This window comes from Cherax quadricarinatus, chromosome 6 (assembly GCF_038502225.1).
Source record: "Cherax quadricarinatus isolate ZL_2023a chromosome 6, ASM3850222v1, whole genome shotgun sequence".
NCBI lineage: Eukaryota > Metazoa > Arthropoda > Malacostraca > Decapoda > Parastacidae > Cherax > Cherax quadricarinatus.
This window is the reverse complement of record NC_091297.1, coordinates 65,067,505-65,089,599: the sequence shown is the minus strand read 5'-3', so window position 1 is coordinate 65,089,599 and position 22,095 is coordinate 65,067,505. Positions and strand designations below refer to the sequence as shown.

Sequence of the window (22,095 nt, the reverse complement as noted above, 5' to 3'; positions counted from 1 at the left end):
TCCAGACGGCTAACAATATCCTCCATCCCTAAGACAAAAAGCCCTATCTGTAAACTTAACATGACTGCCTTCTCCCTGAAAGCTGGCTGCCTTGGATCAAAGTCTAGCGCAAGCTGGACGCCAAGGTATTGTCCAGTGTGGTGAGAATGATATAGCACTGCGTACCTTGTTTCAAGGTTCGTAGGTTCGAGTCTCCTTCAACCAGAGATCAGTGTTTGTGTATATTTCGCCTGCTCTTGCGAATTCCTTATATATATATAAATATATATATATATATATATATATATATATATATATATATATATATATATATATATATATATATATATATATATATATATATATATATATATATATATATATATATATATATATATATATATATATATATATATATATATATATATATATATATATATATATATATATATATATATATATATATATATATATATTTATATATATGTATGTAAAACTGGTCAATTAGCAAGAACTCATTTAAAATTAAGTCCTTTCTAAAATTTTCTCTTATACGTTTAAAGATATATTTTTTTCATTAATGTTGATGTAAAAATTTATAATTTTGCACCAAAAGAAACTTAGAAAACTTACCTAACCTTATTATAACAAGAACAATTTATTTTAGCCTAACCCAACTAAATATATTTTAGATTTGTTTACAATAATTTAATACTTAACAAGCACAGTGAAATATATTTTTTTCGTTAGGTTCAGAATGATTTTGGCGAAATTATTGCATACACAAATTTTCACTTGTCCTATATGGCAAGATGAGCGTTGCTATTTAAGCCAAGATCGCAAGTTCTGCCTATTCGGCACGACATATATATATATATATATATATATATATATATATATATATATATATATATATATATATATATATATATACATAAAATAAATATACTACTGTATAGAAAGCCACTTGTTATACAGAGCATTTAGGGCAAATTAGGTCAATTTTCTCCCAGGATGTAACCCACACCAGTCGACTGACAACCAGGCCCATTTTATACTGATTAGGTTAGGTAAGGTTCGTCAGGAAACAGGACAAGTGTTTCCTGACGCGGGTCTTAGTCAGATGATGACCCGCTTTTGGTCATCTGACCGAGACCTTCCGCTGGCTTGCCGGTCCTCCCCTTTAAAAATAATGATATAATTATTTATTATTTTATACTGATTGGTGTACATAGACAACTGGTATAAGTAAACACACCCAATGTTTCAACCCTTCCCGGGAATCAAACTCTGACCCTCGCCGTGTGAAGCGAGAGCTTTTGCTACCAGTCAACGGGCCTGAATAATTCGCTCAAGTATAGTGAAAGAGTTCAGTATCACTGGCGTAACCTCAACTGCATCTTACTACAAGTAGAGCGAGCAAATGGAAAGGAGTACAACACCTGGGTATCTTTGCTTGAAGACGCTTCGCCAACCAGTGGTTTAATCAGTTCACAGATGATATACGAAGACAGTATAATCGTCTACGTCATCTCTGTACTGAAGTGATAAAGACTGGTGGCGAAACGTTTTTAAATAAAGATACCGAGGTGTTGCACATGTATGTTTCCTCAGCTTAATGGTGTACTGTTAGTGTAATGCGCCAGTACAGTGTAATGCGCCAGTACAGTGTAATGCGCCAGTACAGTGTAATGCGCCAGTACAGTGTAATGCGCCAGTACAGTGTAATGCGCCAGTACAGTGTAATGCGCCAGTACAGTGTAATGCGCCAGTACAGTGTAATGCGCCAGTACAGTGTAATGCGCCAGTACAGTGTAATGCGCCAGTACAGTGTAATGCGCCAGTACAGTGTAATGCGCCAGTACAGTGTGGACTCTGACATTATGTCATCCATCACATAGTTGATATTACGACCATCAAGACCCCTCAAGGAAGGTTCCTTAGGTGAGGGGCTCTTGATCCAAGGAACTGAATATGACCCATAAAGTGTATATATCCTTTGCTTCCCCCTTCCCCCCCTTACCTACGAATGTAATAACAATCTCCAAATAAATGTCTTAGAGGAAGATCTGAAGAACAGTGCGATATGTGAGAGCTTCACCAGAGTATGAGAGTGAGAGTAGGAGCCACGGCAGCCCACAGCCACAGCCCAGGTGAGAGTTGGAGCCACGGCAGCCCACAGCCACAGCCCAGGTGAGAGTTGGAGCCATGGCAGCCCACAGCCACAGCCCAGGTGAGAGTTGGAGCCACGGCAGCCCACAGCCAGAGCCTAGGTGAGAGTTAGAGCACGGCAGCCCACAGCCACAGACCAGGTGAGAGTAGGAGCCACGGCAGCCCACAGCCACAGCCCAGGAGAGAGTTGGAGCCACGGCAGCCCACAGCCACAGCCCAGGTGAGAGTTGGAGCACGGCAGCCCACAACCACAGCCCAGGTGAGAGTTGGAGCCACGGCAGCCCACAGCCACAGCCCAGGTGAGAGTTGGAGCCACGGCAGCCCACAGCCACAGCCAAGGTGAGAGTTGGAGCACGGCAGCCCACAGCCACAGCCCAGGTGAGAGTTGGAGCGACGGCAGCCCACAGCCACAGCCCAGGTGAGAGTTGGAGCCACGGCAGCCCACAGCCACAGCCCAGGTGAGAGTTGGAGCCACGGCAGCCCACAGCCACAGCCCAGGTGAGAGTTGGAGCACGGCAGCCCACAGCCACAGCCCAGGTGAGAGTTGGAGCCACGGCAGCCCACAGCCATAGCCCAGGTGAGAGTTGGAGCCACGGCAGCCCACAGCCACAGCCCAGGTGAGAGTTGGAGCCACGGCAGCCCACAGCCACAGCCCAGGTGAGAGTTGGAGCCACGGCAGCCCACAGCCATAGCCCAGGTGAGAGTTGGAGCCACGGCAGCCCACAGCCACAGCCCAGGTGAGAGTTGGAGCCACGGCAGCCCACAGCCACAGCCCAGGTGAGAGTTGGAGCCACGGCAGCCCACAGCCACAGCCCAGGTGAGAGTTGGAGCCACGGCAGCCCACAGCCACAGCCCAGGTGAGAGTTGGAGCACGGCAGCCCACAGCCACAGCCCAGGTGAGAGTTGGAGCCACGGCAGCCCACAGCCACAGCCCAGGTGAGAGTTGGAGCCACGGTAGCCCACAGCCACAGCCCAGGTGAGAGTTGGAGCCACGGCAGCCCACAGCCACAGCCTACGTGAGAGTTGGAGCCACGGCAGCCCACAGCCACAGCCCAGGTGAGAGTTGGAGCCATTGCAGCCCACAGCCACAGCCTAGGTGAGAGTTGGAGCCACGGCAGCCCACAGCCACAGCCCAGGTGAGAGTTGGAGCCAAGGCAGCCCACAGCCACAGCCCAGGTGAGAGTTGGAGCCACGGCAGTCCACAGCCACAGCCCAGGTGAGAGTTGGAGCCACGGCTGCCCACAGCCACAGCCCAGGTGAGAGTTAGAGCAACGGCAGCCCACAGCCACAGCCCAGGTGAGAGTTGGAGCCACGGCAGCCCACAGCCACACCCCAGGTGAGAGTTGGAGCCACGGCAGCCCACAGCCACAGCCTAGGTGAGAGTTGGAGCCACGGCAGCCCACAGCCACAGCCCAGGTGAGAGTTGGAGCACGGCAGCCCACAACCAGAGCCCAGGTAAGAGTTGGAGCCACGGCAACCCACAGCCACAGCCCAGGTGAGAGTTGGAGCCACGGCAGCCCACAGCCACACCCCAGGTGAGAGTTGGAGCCACGACAGCCCACAGCCACAGCCCAGGTGAGAGTTGGAGCCACGGCAGCCCACAGCCACAGCCTAGGTGAGAGTTGGAGCCACGGCATCCCACAGCCACAGCCCACGTGAGAGTTGGAGCCAAGGCAGCCCACAGCCACAGCCCAGGTGAGAGTTGGAGCCACGGCAGCCCACAGCCACAGCCCAAGTGAGAGTTGCAGCCACGGCAGTACACAGCCACAGCCCAGGTGAGAGTTGGAGCCACGGCAGTCCACAGCCACAGCCCAGGTGAGAGTTGGAGCCACGGCAGCCCACAGCCACAGCCCAGGTGAGAGTTGGAGCCACGGCAGCCCACAGCCACAGCCCAGGTGAGAGTTGGAGCCACGGCAGCCCACAGCCACAGCCCAGGTGAGAGTTGGAGCCACGGCAGCCCACAGCCACAGCCCAGGTGAGAGTTGGAGCCACGGCAGCCCACAGCCACAGCCCAGGTGAGAGTTGGAGCCACGGCAGCCCACAGCCACCGCCTAGGTGAGAGCTGGAGCCACGGCAGCCCAAAGCCACAGACCAGGTGAGAGTAGGAGCCACGGCAGCCCACAGCCACAGCCTAGGTGAGAGTTGGAGCCATGGCAGCCCAAAGCCACAGCCTAGGTGAGAGTTGGAGGCACGGCAGCCCACAGCCACAGCCCAGGTGAGAGTTGGAGCCACGGCAGCCCACAGCCACAGCCCAGGTGAGAGTTGGAGCCACGGCAGCCCACAGCCACAGCCCAGGTGAGAGTTGGAGCCACGGCAGCCCACAGCCACAGCCCAGGTGAGAGTTGGAGCCACGGCAGCCCACAGCCACAGCCCAGGTGAGAGTTGGAGCCACGGCAGCCCACAGCCACAGCCCAGGTGAGAGTTGGAGCCACGGCAGCCCACAGCCACAGCCCAGGTGAGAGTTGGAGCCACGGCAGCCCACAGCCACAGCCCAGGTGAGAGTTGGAGCCACGGCAGCCCACAGCCACCGCCTAGGTGAGAGCTGGAGCCACGGCAGCCCAAAGCCACAGACCAGGTGAGAGTAGGAGCCACGGCAGCCCACAGCCACAGCCTAGGTGAGAGTTGGAGCCATGGCAGCCCAAAGCCACAGCCTAGGTGAGAGTTGGAGGCACGGCAGCCCACAGCCACAGCCCAGGTGAGAGTTGGAGCCACGGCAGCCCACAGCCACAGCCCAGGTGAGAGTTGGAGCCACGGCAGCCCACAGCCACAGCCCAGGTGAGAGTTGGAGCCACGGCAGCCCACAGCCACAGCCCAGGTGAGAGTTGGAGCCACGGCAGCCCACAGCCGCAGCCCAGGTGAGAGTTGGAGCCACGGCAGCCCACAGCCACAGCCTAGGTGAGAGTTGGAGCCACGGCAGCCCACAGCCACAGCCCAGGTGAGAGTTGGAGCCACGGCAGCCCAAAGCCACAGCCCAGGTGAGAGTTGGAGCCACGGCAGTCCACAGCCACAGCCCAGGTGAGAGTTGGAGCCACGGCAGCCCACAGCCACAGCCCAGGTGAGAGTTGGAGCCACGGCAGTCCACAGCCACAGCCCAGGTGAGAGTTGGAGCCACGGCAGTCCCCAGCCACAGCCCAGGCGAGAGTTGGAGCCACGGCAGCCCACAGCCACAGCCCAGGTGAGAGTTGGAGCCACGGCAGCCCACAGCCACAGCCCAGGTGAGAGTTGGAGCCACGGCAGTCCACAGCCACAGCCCAGGTGAGAGTTGGAGCCACGGCAGCCCACAGCCACAGCCAAGGTGAGAGTTGGAGCCACGGCAGCCCACAGCCACACCCCAGGTGAGAGTTGGAGCCACGGCAGTCCACAGCCACAGCCCAGGTGAGAGTTGGAGCCACGGCAGCAAACAGCCACAGCCCAGGTGAGATTTGGAGCCACGGCAGCCCACAGCCACAACCCAGGTGAGAGTTGGAGCCACGGCAGCCCACAGCCACAGCCCAGGTGAGAGTTGGAGCCACCTCAGCCCACAGCCACAGCGTAGGTGAGAGTTGGAGCCACGGCAGCCCACAGCCACAGCCCAGGTGAGAGTTGGAGCCACGGCAGCCCACACCCACAGCCTAGGTGAGAGTTGGATCCACGGCAGCCCACAGCCACAGCCCAGGTGAGAGTTGGAGCCACGGCAGCCCACAGCCACAGCCCAGGTGAGAGTTGGAGCCACGGCAGTCCACAGCCACAGCCCAGGTGAGAGTTGGAGCCACGGCAGTCCACAGCTACAGCCCAGGTGAGAATTGGAGCCACGGCAGCCCACAGCCACAGCCCAGGTGAGAGTTGGAGCCACGGCGGCCCGCAGCCACAGCCCAGGTGAGAGTTGGAGCCATGACAGCCCACAGCCACAGCCCAGGTGAGAGTTGGAGCCACGGCAGCCCAGAGCCACAGCCCAGGTGAGAGTTGGAGCCACGGCAGCCCACAGCCACAGCCCAGGTGAGAGTTGGAGCCATGGCAGCCCACAGTCACAGCGCAGGTGAGAGTTGGAGCCACGGCAGTCCCCAGCCACAGCCCAGGTGAGAGTTGGAGCCATGGCGGCCCACAGTCACAGCCCAGGTGAGAGTTGGAGCCACGGCAGCCCCTAGCCATAGCCCAGGTGAGAGTTGGAGCCACGGCAGCCCACAGCCACAGCCCAGGTGAGAGTTGGAGCCACGGCAGCCCACAGCCACAGCCCAGGTGAGAGTAGGAGCCACGGCAGCCCACAGCCACAGCCAAGGTGAGAGTTGGAGCCACGGCAGCCCACAGCCACAGCCCAGGTGAGAGTTGGAGCCACGGCAGCCCACAGCCACAGCCCAGGTGAGAGTTGGAGCCACGGCAGCCCACAGCCAAAGCCCAGGTGAGAGTTGGAGCCACGGCAGCCCACAGCCACAGCCTAGGTGAGAGTTGGAGCCACGGAAGCCCACAGCCACAGCCCAGGTGAGAGTAGGAGCCACGGCAGCCTACAGCCACACCCTAGGTGAGAGTTGGAGCCACGGCAGCCCAAAGCCACAGCCTAGGTGAGAGTTGGAGCCACGGCAGCTCACAGCCACAGCCCAGGTGAGAGTTGGAGCCACGGCAGCCCACAGCCACAGCCCAGGTGAGAGATGGAGCCACGGCAGCCCACAGCCACAGCCCAGGTGAGAGTTGGACCCACGGCAGCCCACAGCCACAGCCCAGGTGAGAGTTGGCGCCACGGCAGCCCACAGCCACAGCCCAGGTGAGAGTTGGAGCCACGGCAGCCCACAGCCACAGCCTAGGTGAGAGTTGGAGCCACGGCAGCCCACAGCCACAGCCCAGGTGAGAGTTGGAGCCACGGCAGCCCACAGCCACAGCCTAGGTGAGAGTTGGAGCCACGGCAGTCCACAGCCACAGCCCAGGTGAGAGTTGGAGCCACGGCAGCCCACAGCCACAGCCCAGGTGAGAGTTGGAGCCACGGCAGCCCACAGCCACAGCCCAGGTGAGAGTTGGAGCCACGGCAGTCCCCAGCCACAGCCCAGGTGAGAGTTGGAGCCACGGCAGCCCACAGCCACAGCCCAGGTGAGAGTTGGAGCCACGGCAGCCCACAGCCACAGCCCAGGTGAGAGTTGGAGCCAAGGCAGTCCACAGCCACAGCCCAGGTGAGAGTTGGAGCCACGGCAGCCCACAGCCACAGCCCAGGTGAGAGTTGGAGCCACGGCAGCCCACAGCCACAGCCCAGGTGAGAGTTGGAGCCACGGCAGCCCACAGCCACAGCCCAGGTGAGAGTTGGAGCCACGGCAGCCCACAGCTATAGCCCAGGTGAGATTTGGTGCCACGGCAGCCCACAGCCACAGCCCAGGTGAGAGTTGGAGCCACGGCAGCCCACAGCCACAGCCCAGGTGAGAGTTGGAGCCACGGAAGCCCACAGCCACAGCCTAGGTGAGAGTTGGAGCACGGCAGCCCACAGCCACAGCCCAGGTGAGAGTTGGAGCCACGGCAGCCCACACCCACAGCCTAGGTGAGAGTTGGAGCCACGGCAGCCCACAGCCACAGCCCAGGTGAGAGTTGGAGCCACGGCAGCCCACAGCCACAGCCCAGGTGAGAGTTGGAGCCACGGCAGCCCACAGCCACAGCCCAGGTGAGAGTTGGAGCCACGGCAGCCCACAGCCACAGCCCAGGTGAGAGTTGGAGCCACGGCAGCCCACAGCCACAGCCCAGGTGAGAGTTGGAGCCATGGCAGCCCACAGCCACAGCCCAGGTGAGAGTTGGAGCCACGGCAGCCCAGAGCCACAGCCCAGGTGGCAGCCCACAGCCACAGCCCAGGTGAGAGTTGGAGCCACGGCAGCCCAGCAGCCACAGCCCAGGTGAGAGTTGGAGCCATGGCAGCCCACAGCCACAGCCCAGGTGAGAGTTGGAGCCATGGCAGCCCACAGCCACAGCCCAGGTGAGAGTTGGAGCCACGGCAGCCCACAGCCACAGCCCAGGTGAGAGTTGGAGCCACGGCAGCCCACAGCCACAGCCCAGGTGAGAGTTGGAGCCACGGCAGCCCACAGCCACAGCCCAGGTGAGAGTTGGAGCCACGGCAGCCCACAGCCACAGCCCAGGTGAGAGTTGGAGCCACGGCAGCCCACAGCCACAGCCCAGGTGAGAGTTGGAGCCACGGCAGCCCACAGCCACAGCCCAGGTGAGAGTTGGAGCCACGGCAGCCCACAGCCACAGCCCAGGTGAGAGTTGGAGCCACGGCAGCCCACAGCCACAGCCCAGGTGAGAGTTGGAGCCACGGCAGCCCACAGCCACAGCCCAGGTGAGAGTTGGAGCCACGGCAGCCCACAGCCACAGCCCAGGTGAGAGTTGGAGCCACGGCAGCCCACAGCCACAGCCCAGGTGAGAGTTGGAGCCACGGCAGCCCACAGCCACAGCCCAGGTGAGAGTTGGAGCCACGGCAGCCCACAGCCACAGCCCAGGTGAGAGTTGGAGCCACGGCAGCCCACAGCCACAGCCCAGGTGAGAGTTGGAGCCACGGCAGCCCACAGCCACAGCCCAGGTGAGAGTTGGAGCCACGGCAGCCCACAGCCACAGCCCAGGTGAGAGTTGGAGCCACGGCAGCCCACAGCCACAGCCCAGGTGAGAGTTGGAGCCACGGCAGCCCACAGCCACAGCCCAGGTGAGAGTTGGAGCCACGGCAGCCCACAGCCACAGCCCAGGTGAGAGTTGGAGCCACGGCAGCCCACAGCCACAGCCCAGGTGAGAGTTGGAGCCACGGCAGCCCAGGTGAGAGTTGGAGCCACTGCAGCCCACAGCCACAGCCCAGGTGAGAGTTGGAGCCACGGCAGCCCACAGCCACAGCCCAGGTGAGAGTTGGAGCCACGGCAGCCCACAGCCACAGCCCAGGTGAGAGTTGGAGCCCCACAGGCAGCCCACAGCCACAGCCCAGGTGAGAGTTGGAGCCATGGCAGCCCACAGCCACAGCCCAGGTGAGAGTTGGAGCCACAGCCCACAGCCAGCCCAGGTGAGAGTTGGAGCAGCAGCCCACAGCCACAGCCCAGGTGAGAGTTGGAGCCAGGGCAGCCCACAGCCACAGCCCAGGTGAGAGTTGGAGCCACGGCACAGCCCAGGTGAGAGTTGGAGCCAGCAGCCCACAGCCACAGCCCAGGTGAGAGTTGGAGCCACGGCAGCCCACAGCCACAGCCCAGGTGAGAGTTGGAGCCATGGCAGCCCACAGCCACAGCCCAGGTGAGAGTTGGAGCCACGGCAGCCCACAGCCACAGCCCAGGTGAGAGTTGGAGCCACGGCAGCCCACAGCCACAGCCCAGGTGAGAGTTGGAGCCACGGCAGCCCACAGCCACAGCCCAGGTGAGAGTTGGAGCCACGGCAGCCCACAGCCACAGCCCAGGTGAGAGTTGGAGCCACGGCAGCCCACAGCCACAGCCCAGGTGAGAGTTGGAGCCACGGCAGCCCACAGCCACAGCCCAGGTGAGAGTTGGAGCCACGGCAGCCCACAGCCACAGCCCAGGTGAGAGTTGGAGCCACGGCAGCCCACAGCCACAGCCCAGGTGAGAGTTGGAGCCACGGCAGCCCACAGCCACAGCCCAGGTGAGAGTTGGAGCCACGGCAGCCCACAGCCACAGCCCAGGTGAGAGTTGGAGCCACGGAAGCCCACAGCCACAGCCCAGGTGAGAGTTGGAGCCACGGCAGCCCACAGCCACAGCCCAGGTGAGAGTTGGAGCCACGGCAGCCCACAGCCACAGCCCAGGTGAGAGTTGGAGCCACGGCAGCCCACAGCCACAGCCCAGGTGAGAGTTGGAGCCACGGAAGCCCACAGCCACAGCCCAGGTGAGAGTTGGAGCCACGGCAGCCCACAGCCACAGCCCAGGTGAGAGTTGGAGCCATGGCAGCCCACAGCCACAGCCCAGGTGAGAGTTGGAGCCACGGCAGCCCACAGCCACAGCCCAGGTGAGAGTTGGAGCCACGGCAGCCCACAGCCACAGCCCAGGGGAGAGTTGGAGCCACGGCAGGCCACAGCCCAGGTGAGAGTTGGAGCAGCCCACAGCCACAGCCCAGGTGAGAGTTGGAGCAGGCAGCCCACAGCCACAGCCCAGGTGAGAGTTGGAGCCACGGCAGCCCACAGCCACAGCCCAGGTGAGAGTTGGAGCCACGGCAGCCCACAGCCACAGCCCAGGTGAGAGTTGGAGCAGCCCACAGCCACAGCCCAGGTGAGAGTTGGAGCCACGGCAGCCCACAGCCACAGCCCAGGTGAGAGTTGGAGCCACGGCAGCCCACAGCCACAGCCCAGGTGAGAGTTGGAGCCACGGCAGCCCACAGCCACAGCCCAGGTGAGAGTTGGAGCCATGGCAGCCCACAGCCACAGCCCAGGTGAGAGTTGGAGCCACGGCAGCCCACAGCCACAGCCCAGGTGAGAGTTGGAGCCACGGCAGCCCACAGCCACAGCCCAGGTGAGAGTTGGAGCCACGGCAGCCCACAGCCACAGCCCAGGTGAGAGTTGGAGCCACGGCAGCCCACAGCCACAGCCCAGGTGAGAGTTGGAGCCATGGCAGCCCACAGCCACAGCCCAGGTGAGAGTTGGAGCCACGGCAGCCCACAGCCACAGCCCAGGTGAGAGTTGGAGCCACGGCAGCCCACAGCCACAGCCCAGGTGAGAGTTGGAGCCACGGCAGCCCACAGCCACAGCCCAGGTGAGAGTTGGAGCCACGGCAGCCCACAGCCACAGCCCAGGTGAGAGTTGGCGCCACGGCAGCCCACAGCCACAGCCCAGGTGAGAGTTGGAGCCACGGCAGCCCACAGCCACAGCCCAGGTGAGAGTTGGAGCCACGGCAGCCCACAGCCACAGCCCAGGTGAGAGTTGGAGCCACGGCAGCCCACAGCCACAGCCCAGGTGAGAGTTGGAGCCACGGCAGCCCACAGCCACAGCCCAGGTGAGAGTTGGAGCCACGGCAGCCCACAGCCACAGCCCAGGTGAGAGTTGGAGCCACGGCAGCCCACAGCCACAGCCCAGGTGAGAGTTGGAGCCACGGCAGCCCACAGCCACAGCCCAGGTGAGAGTTGGAGCCACGGCAGCCCACAGCCACAGCCCAGGTGAGAGTTGGAGCCACGGCAGCCCACAGCCACAGCCCAGGTGAGAGTTGGAGCCACAGCCCAAGGCAGACCACACCCACAGCCCAGGTGAGAGTTGGAGCCACGGCAGCCCACAGCCACAGCCCACGTGAGAGTTGGAGCCACGGCAGCCCACAGCCACAGCCCAGGTGAGAGTTGGAGCCACGGCAGCCCACAGCCACAGCCCAGGTGAGAGTTGGAGCCACGGCAGCCCACAGCCACAGCCCAGGTGAGAGTTGGAGCCACGGCAGCCCACAGCCACAGCCCAGGTGAGAGTTGGAGCCACGGCAGCCCACAGCCACAGCCCAGGTGAGAGTTGGAGCCACGGCAGCCCACAGCCACAGCCCAGGTGAGAGTTGGAGCCACGGCAGCCCACAGCCACAGCCCAGGTGAGAGTTGGAGCCACGGCAGCCCACACCCACAGCCCAGGTGAGAGTTGGAGCCACGGCAGGTGCCCACAGCCACAGCCCAGGTGAGAGTTGGAGCCACAGCCCACAGCCACAGCCCAGGTGAGAGTTGGAGCCACGGCAGCCCACAGCCACAGCCCAGGTGAGAGTTGGAGCCACGGCAGCCCACAGCCACAGCCCAGGTGAGAGTTGGAGCCACGGCAGCCCACAGCCACAGCCCAGGTGAGAGTTGGAGCCACGGCAGCCCACAGCCACAGCCCAGGTGAGAGTTGGAGCCACGGCAGCCCACAGCCACAGCCCAGGTGAGAGTTGGAGCCACGGCAGCCCACAGCCACAGCCCAGGTGAGAGTTGGAGCCATGGCAGCCCACAGCCACAGCCCAGGTGAGAGTTGGAGCCATGGCAGCCCACAGCCACAGCCCAGGTGAGAGTTGGAGCCATGGCAGCCCACAGCCACAGCCCAGGTGAGAGTTGGAGCCACGGCAGCCCACAGCCACAGCCCAGGTGAGAGTTGGAGCCACGGCAGCCCACAGCCACAGCCCAGGTGAGAGTTGGAGCCACGGCAGCCCACAGCCACAGCCCAGGTGAGAGTTGGAGCCACGGCAGCCCACAGCCACAGCCCAGGTGAGAGTTGGAGCCACGGCAGCCCACAGCCACAGCCCAGGTGAGAGTTGGAGCCACGGCAGCCCACAGCCACAGCCCAGGTGAGAGTTGGAGCCACGGCAGCCCACAGCCACAGCCCAGGTGAGAGTTGGAGCCACGGCAGTCCATAGCCACAGCCCAGGTGAGAGTTGGAGCCACGGCAGCGCACAGCCACAGCCTAGGTGAGAGTTGGAGCCACAGCCACAGGCAGCCCCACAGCCACAGCCCAGGTGAGAGTTGGAGCCACGGCAGCCCACAGCCACAGCCCAGGTGAGAGTTGGAGCCACGGCAGCCCACAGCCACAGCCCAGGTGAGAGTTGGAGCACGGCAGCCCACAGCCACAGCCCAGGTGAGAGTTGGAGCCACGGCAGCCCACAGCCACAGCCCAGGTGAGAGTTGGAGCCACGGCAGCCCACAGCCACAGCCCAGGTGAGAGTTGGAGCCATGGCAGCCCACAGCCACAGCCCAGGTGAGAGTTGGAGCCATGGCAGCCCACAGCCACAGCCCAGGTGAGAGTTGGAGCCACGGCAGCCCACAGCCACAGCCCAGGTGAGAGTTGGAGCCACGGCAGCCCACAGCCACAGCCCAGGTGAGAGTTGGAGCCACGGCAGCCCACAGCCACAGCCCAGGTGAGAGTTGGAGCCACGGCAGCCCACAGCCACAGCCCAGGTGAGAGTTGGAGACAGGGCAGCCCACAGCCACAGCCCAGGTGAGAGTTGGAGCCACGGCAGCCCACAGCCACAGCCCAGGTGAGAGTTGGAGCCACGGCAGCCCACAGCCACAGCCCAGGTGAGAGTTGGAGCCACGGCAGCCCACAGCCACAGCCCAGGTGAGAGTTGGAGCCACGGCAGCCCACAGCCACAGCCCAGGTGAGAGTTGGAGCCACGGCAGCCCACAGCCACAGCCCAGGTGAGAGTTGGAGCCACGGCAGCCCACAGCCACAGCCCAGGTGAGAGTTGGAGCCACGGCAGCCCACAGCCACAGCCCAGGTGAGAGTTGGAGCCACGGCAGCCCACAGCCACAGCCCAGGTGAGAGTTGGAGCCACGGCAGCCCACAGCCACAGCCCAGGTGAGAGTTGGAGCCACGGCAGCCCACAGCCACAGCCCAGGTGAGAGTTGGAGCCACGGCAGCCCACAGCCACAGCCCAGGTGAGAGTTGGAGCCACGGCAGCCCACAGCCACAGCCCAGGTGAGAGTTGGAGCCACGGCAGCCCACAGCCACAGCCCAGGTGAGAGTTGGAGCCACGGCAGCCCACAGCCACAGCCCAGGTGAGAGTTGGAGCCACGGCAGCCCACAGACACAGCGCAGGTGAGAGTTGGAGCCACGGCAGCCCACAGCCACAGCCCAGGTGAGAGTTGGAGCCACGGCAGCCCACAGCCACAGCCCAGGTGAGAGTTGGAGCCACGGCAGCCCACAGCCACAGCCCAGGTGAGAGTTGGAGCCATGGCAGCCCACAGCCACAGCCCAGGTGAGAGTTGGAGCCACGGCAGCCCACAGCCACAGCCCAGGTGAGAGTTGGAGCCACGGCAGCCCACAGCCACAGCCCAGGTGAGAGTTGGAGCCACGGCAGCCCACAGCCACAGCCCAGGTGAGAGTTGGAGCCACGGCAGCCCACAGCCACAGCCCAGGTGAGAGTTGGAGCCATGGCAGCCCACAGCCACAGCCCAGGTGAGAGTTGGAGCCACGGCAGCCCACAGCCACAGCCCAGGTGAGAGTTGGAGCCACGGCAGCCCACAGCCACAGCCCAGGTGAGAGTTGGAGCCACGGCAGCCCACAGCCACAGCCCAGGTGAGAGTTGGAGCCACGGCAGCCCACAGCCACAGCCCAGGTGAGAGTTGGAGCCACGGCAGCCCACAGCCACAGCCCAGGTGAGAGTTGGAGCCACGGCAGCCCACAGCCACAGCCCAGGTGAGAGTTGGAGCCACGGCAGCCCACAGCCACAGCCCAGGTGAGAGTTGGAGCCACGGCTGCCCACAGCCACAGCCCAGGTGAGAGTTGGTGCCACGGCAGGCAGCCCACAGCCACAGCCCAGGTGAGAGTTGGAGCCACGGCAGCCCACAGCCACAGCCCAGGTGAGAGTTGGAGCCACGGCAGCCCACAGCCACAGCCCAGGTGAGAGTTGGAGCCACGGCAGCCCACAGCCACAGCCCAGGTGAGAGTTGGAGCCACGGCAGCCCACAGCCACAGCCCAGGTGAGAGTTGGAGCCACGGCAGCCCACAGCCACAGCCCAGGTGAGAGTTGGAGCCATGGCAGCCCACAGCCACAGCCCAGGTGAGAGTTGGAGCCAGCCCAAGGCAGCCCACAGCCACAGCCCAGGTGAGAGTTGGAGCCACGGCAGCCCACAGCCACAGCCCAGGTGAGAGTTGGAGCCACGGCAGCCCACAGCCACAGCCCAGGTGAGAGTTGGAGCCACGGCAGCCCACAGCCACAGCCCAGGTGAGAGTTGGAGCCACGGCAGCCCACAGCCACAGCCCAGGTGAGAGTTGGAGCCATGGCAGCCCACAGCCACAGCCCAGGTGAGAGTTGGAGCCACGGCAGCCCACAGCCACAGCCCAGGTGAGAGTTGGAGCCACGGCAGCCCACAGCCACAGCCCAGGTGAGAGTTGGAGCCACGGCAGCCCACAGCCACAGCCCAGGTGAGAGTTGGAGCCACGGCAGCCCACAGCCACAGCCTAGGTGAGAGTTGGAGCCACGGCAGCCCACAGCCACAGCCAAGGTGAGAGTTGGAGCCATGGCAGCCCACAGCCACAGCCCAGGTGAGAGTTGGAGCCGGCAGCCCACAGCCACAGCCCAGGTGAGAGTTGGAGCCACGGCAGCCCACAGCCACAGCCCAGGTGAGAGTTGGAGCCACGGCAGCCCACAGCCACAGCCCAGGTGAGAGTTGGAGCCACGGCAGCCCACAGCCACAGCCCAGGTGAGAGTTGGAGCCACGGCAGCCCACAGCCACAGCCCAGGTGAGAGTTGGAGCCATGGCAGCCCACAGCCACAGCCCAGGTGAGAGTTGGAGCCATGGCAGCCCACAGCCACAGCCTAGGTGAGAGTTGGAGCCACGGCAGCCCACAGCCACAGCCCAGGTGAGAGTTGGAGCCATGGCAGCCCACAGCCACAGCCCAGGTGAGAGTTGGAGCCATGGCAGCCCACAGCCACAGCCCAGGTGAGAGTTGGAGCCACGGCAGCCCACAGCCACAGCCCAGGTGAGAGTTGGAGCCACGGCAGCCCACAGCCACAGCCCAGGTGAGAGTTGGAGCCATGGCAGCCCACAGCCACAGCCCAGGTGAGAGTTGGAGCCATGGCAGCCCACAGCCACAGCCCAGGTGACGTTGACTCGCTTGCACAAAAATAGTATAAACACAGTGAATCAAGCCCAGTGTGTGGGCGATACATTGTGTGGGCGATACATTTTGTGGGCGATACATTGTGTGGGCGATACATTTTGTGGGCGATACATTGTGTGGGCGATACATTGTGTGGGCGATTCGTTGTCAATGAAGGATCATTTCATATTGCACTTGAGAGTGCTTTTTTTTCCCTTGCCGTTTATCATCTGGTGTCCTAAACCTGTACGGGTCATAGAGCACTCGGTGATTCGAGTGAACAGAAGACAATACTTTTAACCTATCATGAAGGATGGGGAGATCATAGTGGCAGTGGTGACCCCCAGGAAGAAGCGGGAGACCAGCAGGAGGTTCAACCATGGTGTCGTCAGCAGCACTACCATGCCCAGGGTAGTGCCCAGTGCCCCCATCCTCACCGCCCATCGTCTGCCAAACCTGCCAAACGTCCCTCTGGTTAATGCCACCGTTCAAACAGAAAATTATAGCTAAATAAATTTGTTACTCACAGTCTCCGTGAGGAGAGACTTAGTTAATATGAACCATAGATGGTTCACGGTACAACGTGAACCATAGATGGTTCACGGTACAACGTGAACCATAGATGGTTCACGGTACAACGTGAACCATAGATGGTTCACGGTACAACGTGAACCATAGATGGATCACGGCACTACGTGAACCATAGACGGGTCAGGACACTACGTGAACCATAGATGGATCACGGCACTACGTGAACCATAGATAGATCACGGCACTACGTGGACCATTGATGGATCACGGCACTACGTGAACCATAGATGGATCACAGCACTACGTGAACCATAGATGGATCAGGACACTACGTGAACCATAGACAGATTACGGCACAACGTGAATCATAGATGGATCAGGACACTACGTGAACCATAGATGGATCAGGACACTACGTGAACCATAGATGGATCACGGCACTACGTGAACCATAGATGGATCACGGCACTACGTGAACCATAGATGGATCAGGACACTACGTGAACCATAGACAGATTACGGCACAACGTGAATCATAGATGGATCAGGACACTACGTGAACCATAGATGGATCAGGACACTACGTGAACCATAGATGGATCACGGCACAACGTGAACCATAGAGGGATCAGGACACTACGTGAACCAAAGATAGATCACGGCACTACGTGAACCATTGATGGATCAGGACACTACGTGAACCATAGTCAGATCACGGCACAACGTGAACCATAGATGGATCAGGACACTACGTGAGCAATACATGGTTCTCGGTACAACGTGAACCATAGATGGATCAGGACACTACGCGAGCAATACATGGTTCTCGGTACAACGTGAACCATAGATGGATCAGGACACTACGCGAACCATAGATAGATCACGGCACTAGGTGAACCATAGATGGATCAGGACACTACGTGAACCATAGATAGATCACGGCAGTGCGTGAACCATAGATGGATCACGGCACTACGTGAACCATAGATGGATCACGGCACAACGAGAACCATAGATGGATCAGAACACTACGTGAACCTTAGATGGATCACGGCACTAAGTGAACCACAGGTGGATCAGGACACTACGTGAACAATAGATAGATCACGGCATTACGTGAACCATAGATCGATCAGAACACTACACGAACCATAGATGGATCACGGCACTACATAGACATAGATCACGGCACAACGTGAACCATACATGGATCAGGACACTACGCGATCCATAGACGGATCACGTCACTATGTGAACCCCAGATGGATCACGGCACTATGTGAGCGGCAGATTGATCACGGCAATTCATGAGCCATAGATGGATCACGGTACTACGTGAACCACAGTTGGATCACAACACTAAGTGAATTATACATGGATCACGGCAGTACTTGAACCAAAGTTGGATCACGGCACTAAGCGAACCATAGATGGATCACGTTTCTATGTGAACCACAGATGTATCACGGCAGTATGTGAACCACAAATTGATCACGGCACTACTTGAACCAGAGATGGTTGACGGCACCATGTGAACCATAAATGGATCACGGCATTACGTAAACCATAGATGGATCACGACACTATGTGAACTACAGTTGGATCACGGCACTACGTTAACCTCAGATGGATCACGGCACTATGTGAGCCACAGATGGATCACGGCACTAAATGAACCACAGATGGATCACAACACTATGTGAACCACAGATGTATCACGGCACTATGTGAACCACAGATGGATCACGGAACTATGTGAGCCATAGATGGATCAAGGCACTAAGTGAACCACAGATAGATCACGGCAATATCTGAAACACAGATGGATCACCGCACTACATGAACCATAGAAGGATCACGGTACTACGTGAACCAAAGATGGATCAAGGCACTATGTGAATCATAGCTGGATCACGGAAGTACGTAAACCACAGATGGAACACGAAACTGCGTGAACCACAGATGAATGACGGCACTACGTGAACCATCGATGGATCATTGCACTATGTGAACCACAGATGGATCACGTAACTGTGTGCACCATAGATGGATCACGGCACTACGTGAACCATAGATGGATCAAGGCATTAAGTGAACAATAGGTAGATCACGGTACTACGTGAGCCATAGACGGATCACGGCAGTAAGTGAACCATAGACTACAGTTAGAAAACATCTTATCTCCCTGATACACCCCGTCAACAAACTACATGATAACCACCTGGTGGTTCACTCTTACACTCACTCACCCACTGACTATAAACACAGAAATACGAATCTTAATCTTAAAATAATAAATCCTAACTAGTCATAAGTTTGCCTATGATACTCCAATATAGACACCTTGTATTATGCCAAAACAAAAACATTCACATTGTTAAACTCACAAATTATGATGTAGTCACTTAGCCTTAATACCATAATCTGTAATAATTTAAAGTTTAGAATTAATCTAAGTCTGCCCGAAATGCCTAGCCATGCTAGGTGTCCTAGTGGCTCCCTCTGTAATTACTATTTTATGACATGTAAACGACAGAATATTCAAAATCTGTAAACCCTGCATTGTAATCTTTATAGAGAATAAACTTTATTGATTGATTGATTGATAGATGGATCACGACACTATGTGAACCACAGATGGATTACGACACTATAGAAACCACATATGGATCTCGGCAGTATGCAAACCACAGATGTATCACGACACTATGTGAACCATAGATGGATCATGGCAGTATGTGAATCAGAGATGGATCACCGCACTACATGAACCATAGATGGATTACGGTACTACGTGAACCACACATGGATCACGACACGCCGTGAACCAGAGGTGGATCACGGCACTACTTGAACCACAGATGGATCACGACACTATGTGAAGCAAATATGGATCACGGCATTGAGTGAGCCATAGATGGATCACGGCGCTACGTGAACCATAGATGGATCACGGCACTACGTGAAGCACAGATGGATTACTGCACTAAGTGAACCATAGATGAATCACGGCACTACGTGAACCACAGATGGATCACGACAGTATGTGAACCAATGATTGATCACGGCACTACGTGACCAATAAATGGATCACGGTACTATGTGAACCATAGATGGATCACGTCTCCATGTGAACCACAGATGGATCACGGCACTATGTGAACCACAGATGGATCACGGCACTACGTGACCAATAGATGGATCGCGGTACTATGTGAACCATAGATGGATCACGTCTCCATGTGAACCACAGATGGATCACGGCAGTAAGTGAAATATAGAAGGATCACGGCACTACGTGGCCATAGATCGATCCCGGCACTAAGTGAACCATAGCCGTATCACGACACTATGTGAACCACAGATGTATTACGACACTATGTGATCCGAAGATGGATGAAGGCAGCACATGAACCATAGATGGATCACAGCTCTACGTGAAACTCAGATTGATCATGACACTTCGTGAATCATAGATGGATCTCGACACTATGTGAACCACAGATGGATCACAGCACAACGTCAACCACAGATGGGTGACGGTACTATGTGAACCATATATGGATCACGGCACTATGTGAACCAAAGATGGATCATGGGTACTACTTGAACCATATATGGATCACGGCACTAGGAGTACCATAGATTGATCACGGTACTTCAAGAATTGTAGATGGATCACGACACTACGTGAACCACATATGGATCACGACACTACGTGAACCATATATGGATCACGACACTACGTGAACCATATATGGATCACGACACTACGTGAACCACATATGGATCACGACACTATGTGAACCACATTTGGATCACGACACTACGTGAACCACATATGGATCACGACACTACGTGAACCATATATGGATCACGACACTACGTGAACCATATATGGATCACGACACTACGTGAACCATATATGGATCACGACACTATATAAACCACGTATAGATCACAGATAGAACACGACACAATGTGAACCATAGATGGATCATGGCACTATGTGAGCTACAGATGGATCATGACACTATGTGAACCATACTGATCACGACACTAAGTGAACCATAGATGGATCACAAAACTATGTGAGCCATAGACGGATCACGACACTACGTGAACCATAGACGGATCACGACACTACGTGAACCATAGACGGATCACGACACTATGTGAACCATAGATGGATCACGACACTATGTGAACCATAGATGGATCACGACAATATGTGAACCATAGATGGATCACGACACTATGTGAACCATAGATAGATCATGACACTATGTGAACCATAGATGGATCACGACACTAAGTGAACCATAGATGGATCACGACACTACGTGAACCATAGATGGATCACGACACTATGTGAACCATGATGGATCACGACACTACGTGAACCATAGATGGATGACGACACTACGTGAACCATAGATGGATCACGACACTAAGTGAACCATAGATGGATCACGACACTAAGTGAACCATAGATGGATCACGACACTACGTGAACCATAGATGGATCACGACACTACGTGAACCATAGATGGATCACGACACTACGTGAACCATAGATGGATCACGACACTATGCTCCTGTTGGGGATGTTGGATGATCAAGTCACCTGTGAGCAGTGTAGGCGGAGACAACGAAGCCGAGGAGACAGCCCAGAGTGTAGAGGGTCTGGTAGAGTGGTGCCAGAGGCTCTCTCTTACACACCAGGTCCCACTGTTCGCACATGAAAAAAAAGCTTTAACATCAAATTCATAACCTATGTAAAAAAAATATATATCTTACTTTCAGCATACTCTGAAAAAAAATATGAAAAATATTTTATAAATTCTACGAAGATACCGCTGTCGGCCTCTATTCTCTAAAACAATGAATTCTAGATATGCATCCCAGGACGACCTGGGATGATAACACCTGCCCTATCTCGGCATATCTCATGAGAGGAGTAACAGCAACTGATATGAGGGGTGAGGGCTGATATGTTGGTGTGTGAGCTACAGAGGTGAGGAGATGATATGTTGGTGTGTAAGTTAAAGAGGTGTGGAGATGATATGTTGGTGTGTGAGTTACAGAGGTGTGGAGATGATATGTTGGTGTGTGAGTTACAGAGGTGTGGAGATGATATGTTGGTGTGTGAGTTACAGAGGTGTGGAGATGATATGTTGGTGTGTGAGTTACAGAGGTGTGGAGATGATATGTTGGTGTGTGAGTTACAGAGGTGTGGAGATGATATGTTGGTGTGTGAGCTACAGAGGTGTGGAGATGATATGTTGGTGTGTGAGTTACAGAGGTGTGGAGATGATATGTTGGTGTGTGAGTTACAGAGGTGTGGAGATGATATGTTGGTGTGTGAGTTACAGAGGTGTGGAGATGATATGTTGGTGTGTAAGTTAAAGAGGTGTGGAGATGATATGTTGGTGTGTGAGTTACAGAGGTGTGGAGATGATATGTTGGTGTGTGAGTTACAGAGGTGTGGAGATGATATGTTGGTGTGTGAGTTACAGAGGTGTGGAGATGATATGTTGGTGTGTGAGTTACAGAGGTGCAGAGATGATATGTTGGTGTGTGAATCACAGAGGTGTGGAGATGATATGTTGGTGTGTAAGTTAAAGAGGTGTGGAGATGATATGTTGGTGTGTGAATTACAGAGGTGCAGAGATGATATGTTGGTGTGTGAATCACAGAGGTGTGGAGATGATATGTTGGTGTGTAAGTTAAAGAGGTGTGGAGATGATATGTTGGTGTGTAAGTTAAAGAGGTGTGGAGATGATATGTTGGTGTGTAAGTTAAAGAGGTGTGGAGATGATATGTTGGTGTGTGAGTTACAGAGGTGCAGGTGTTAGTTGCTTGTGGTTTACTGAAGTGTAACAGAAAGTTATATACGTGTGACACGGAGTTGCAGAGGTGTGACACTGGGTTACAGTGTTATACTGGGATAAAGAGGGGTG

The 22,095-nt window shown here is 57.2% G+C and overlaps 1 protein-coding gene across 1 annotated transcript in view; it reads right to left on the bottom strand.

Moving 5' to 3' along the window:
* Positions 1-22,095, bottom strand: part of LOC128693902 (solute carrier family 22 member 20) — a 435,254-nt gene that overhangs the window by 286,825 nt on the left and 126,334 nt on the right. The window contains exons 4-5 of the mRNA XM_070081771.1: positions 20,760-20,863; positions 15,903-16,057 (exon numbers count right to left, since the gene is read on the bottom strand). Of these exons, the coding sequence (XP_069937872.1) occupies positions 15,903-16,057; positions 20,760-20,863 (259 nt within the window). The remainder of the gene's footprint in view (positions 1-15,902; positions 16,058-20,759; positions 20,864-22,095) is intronic.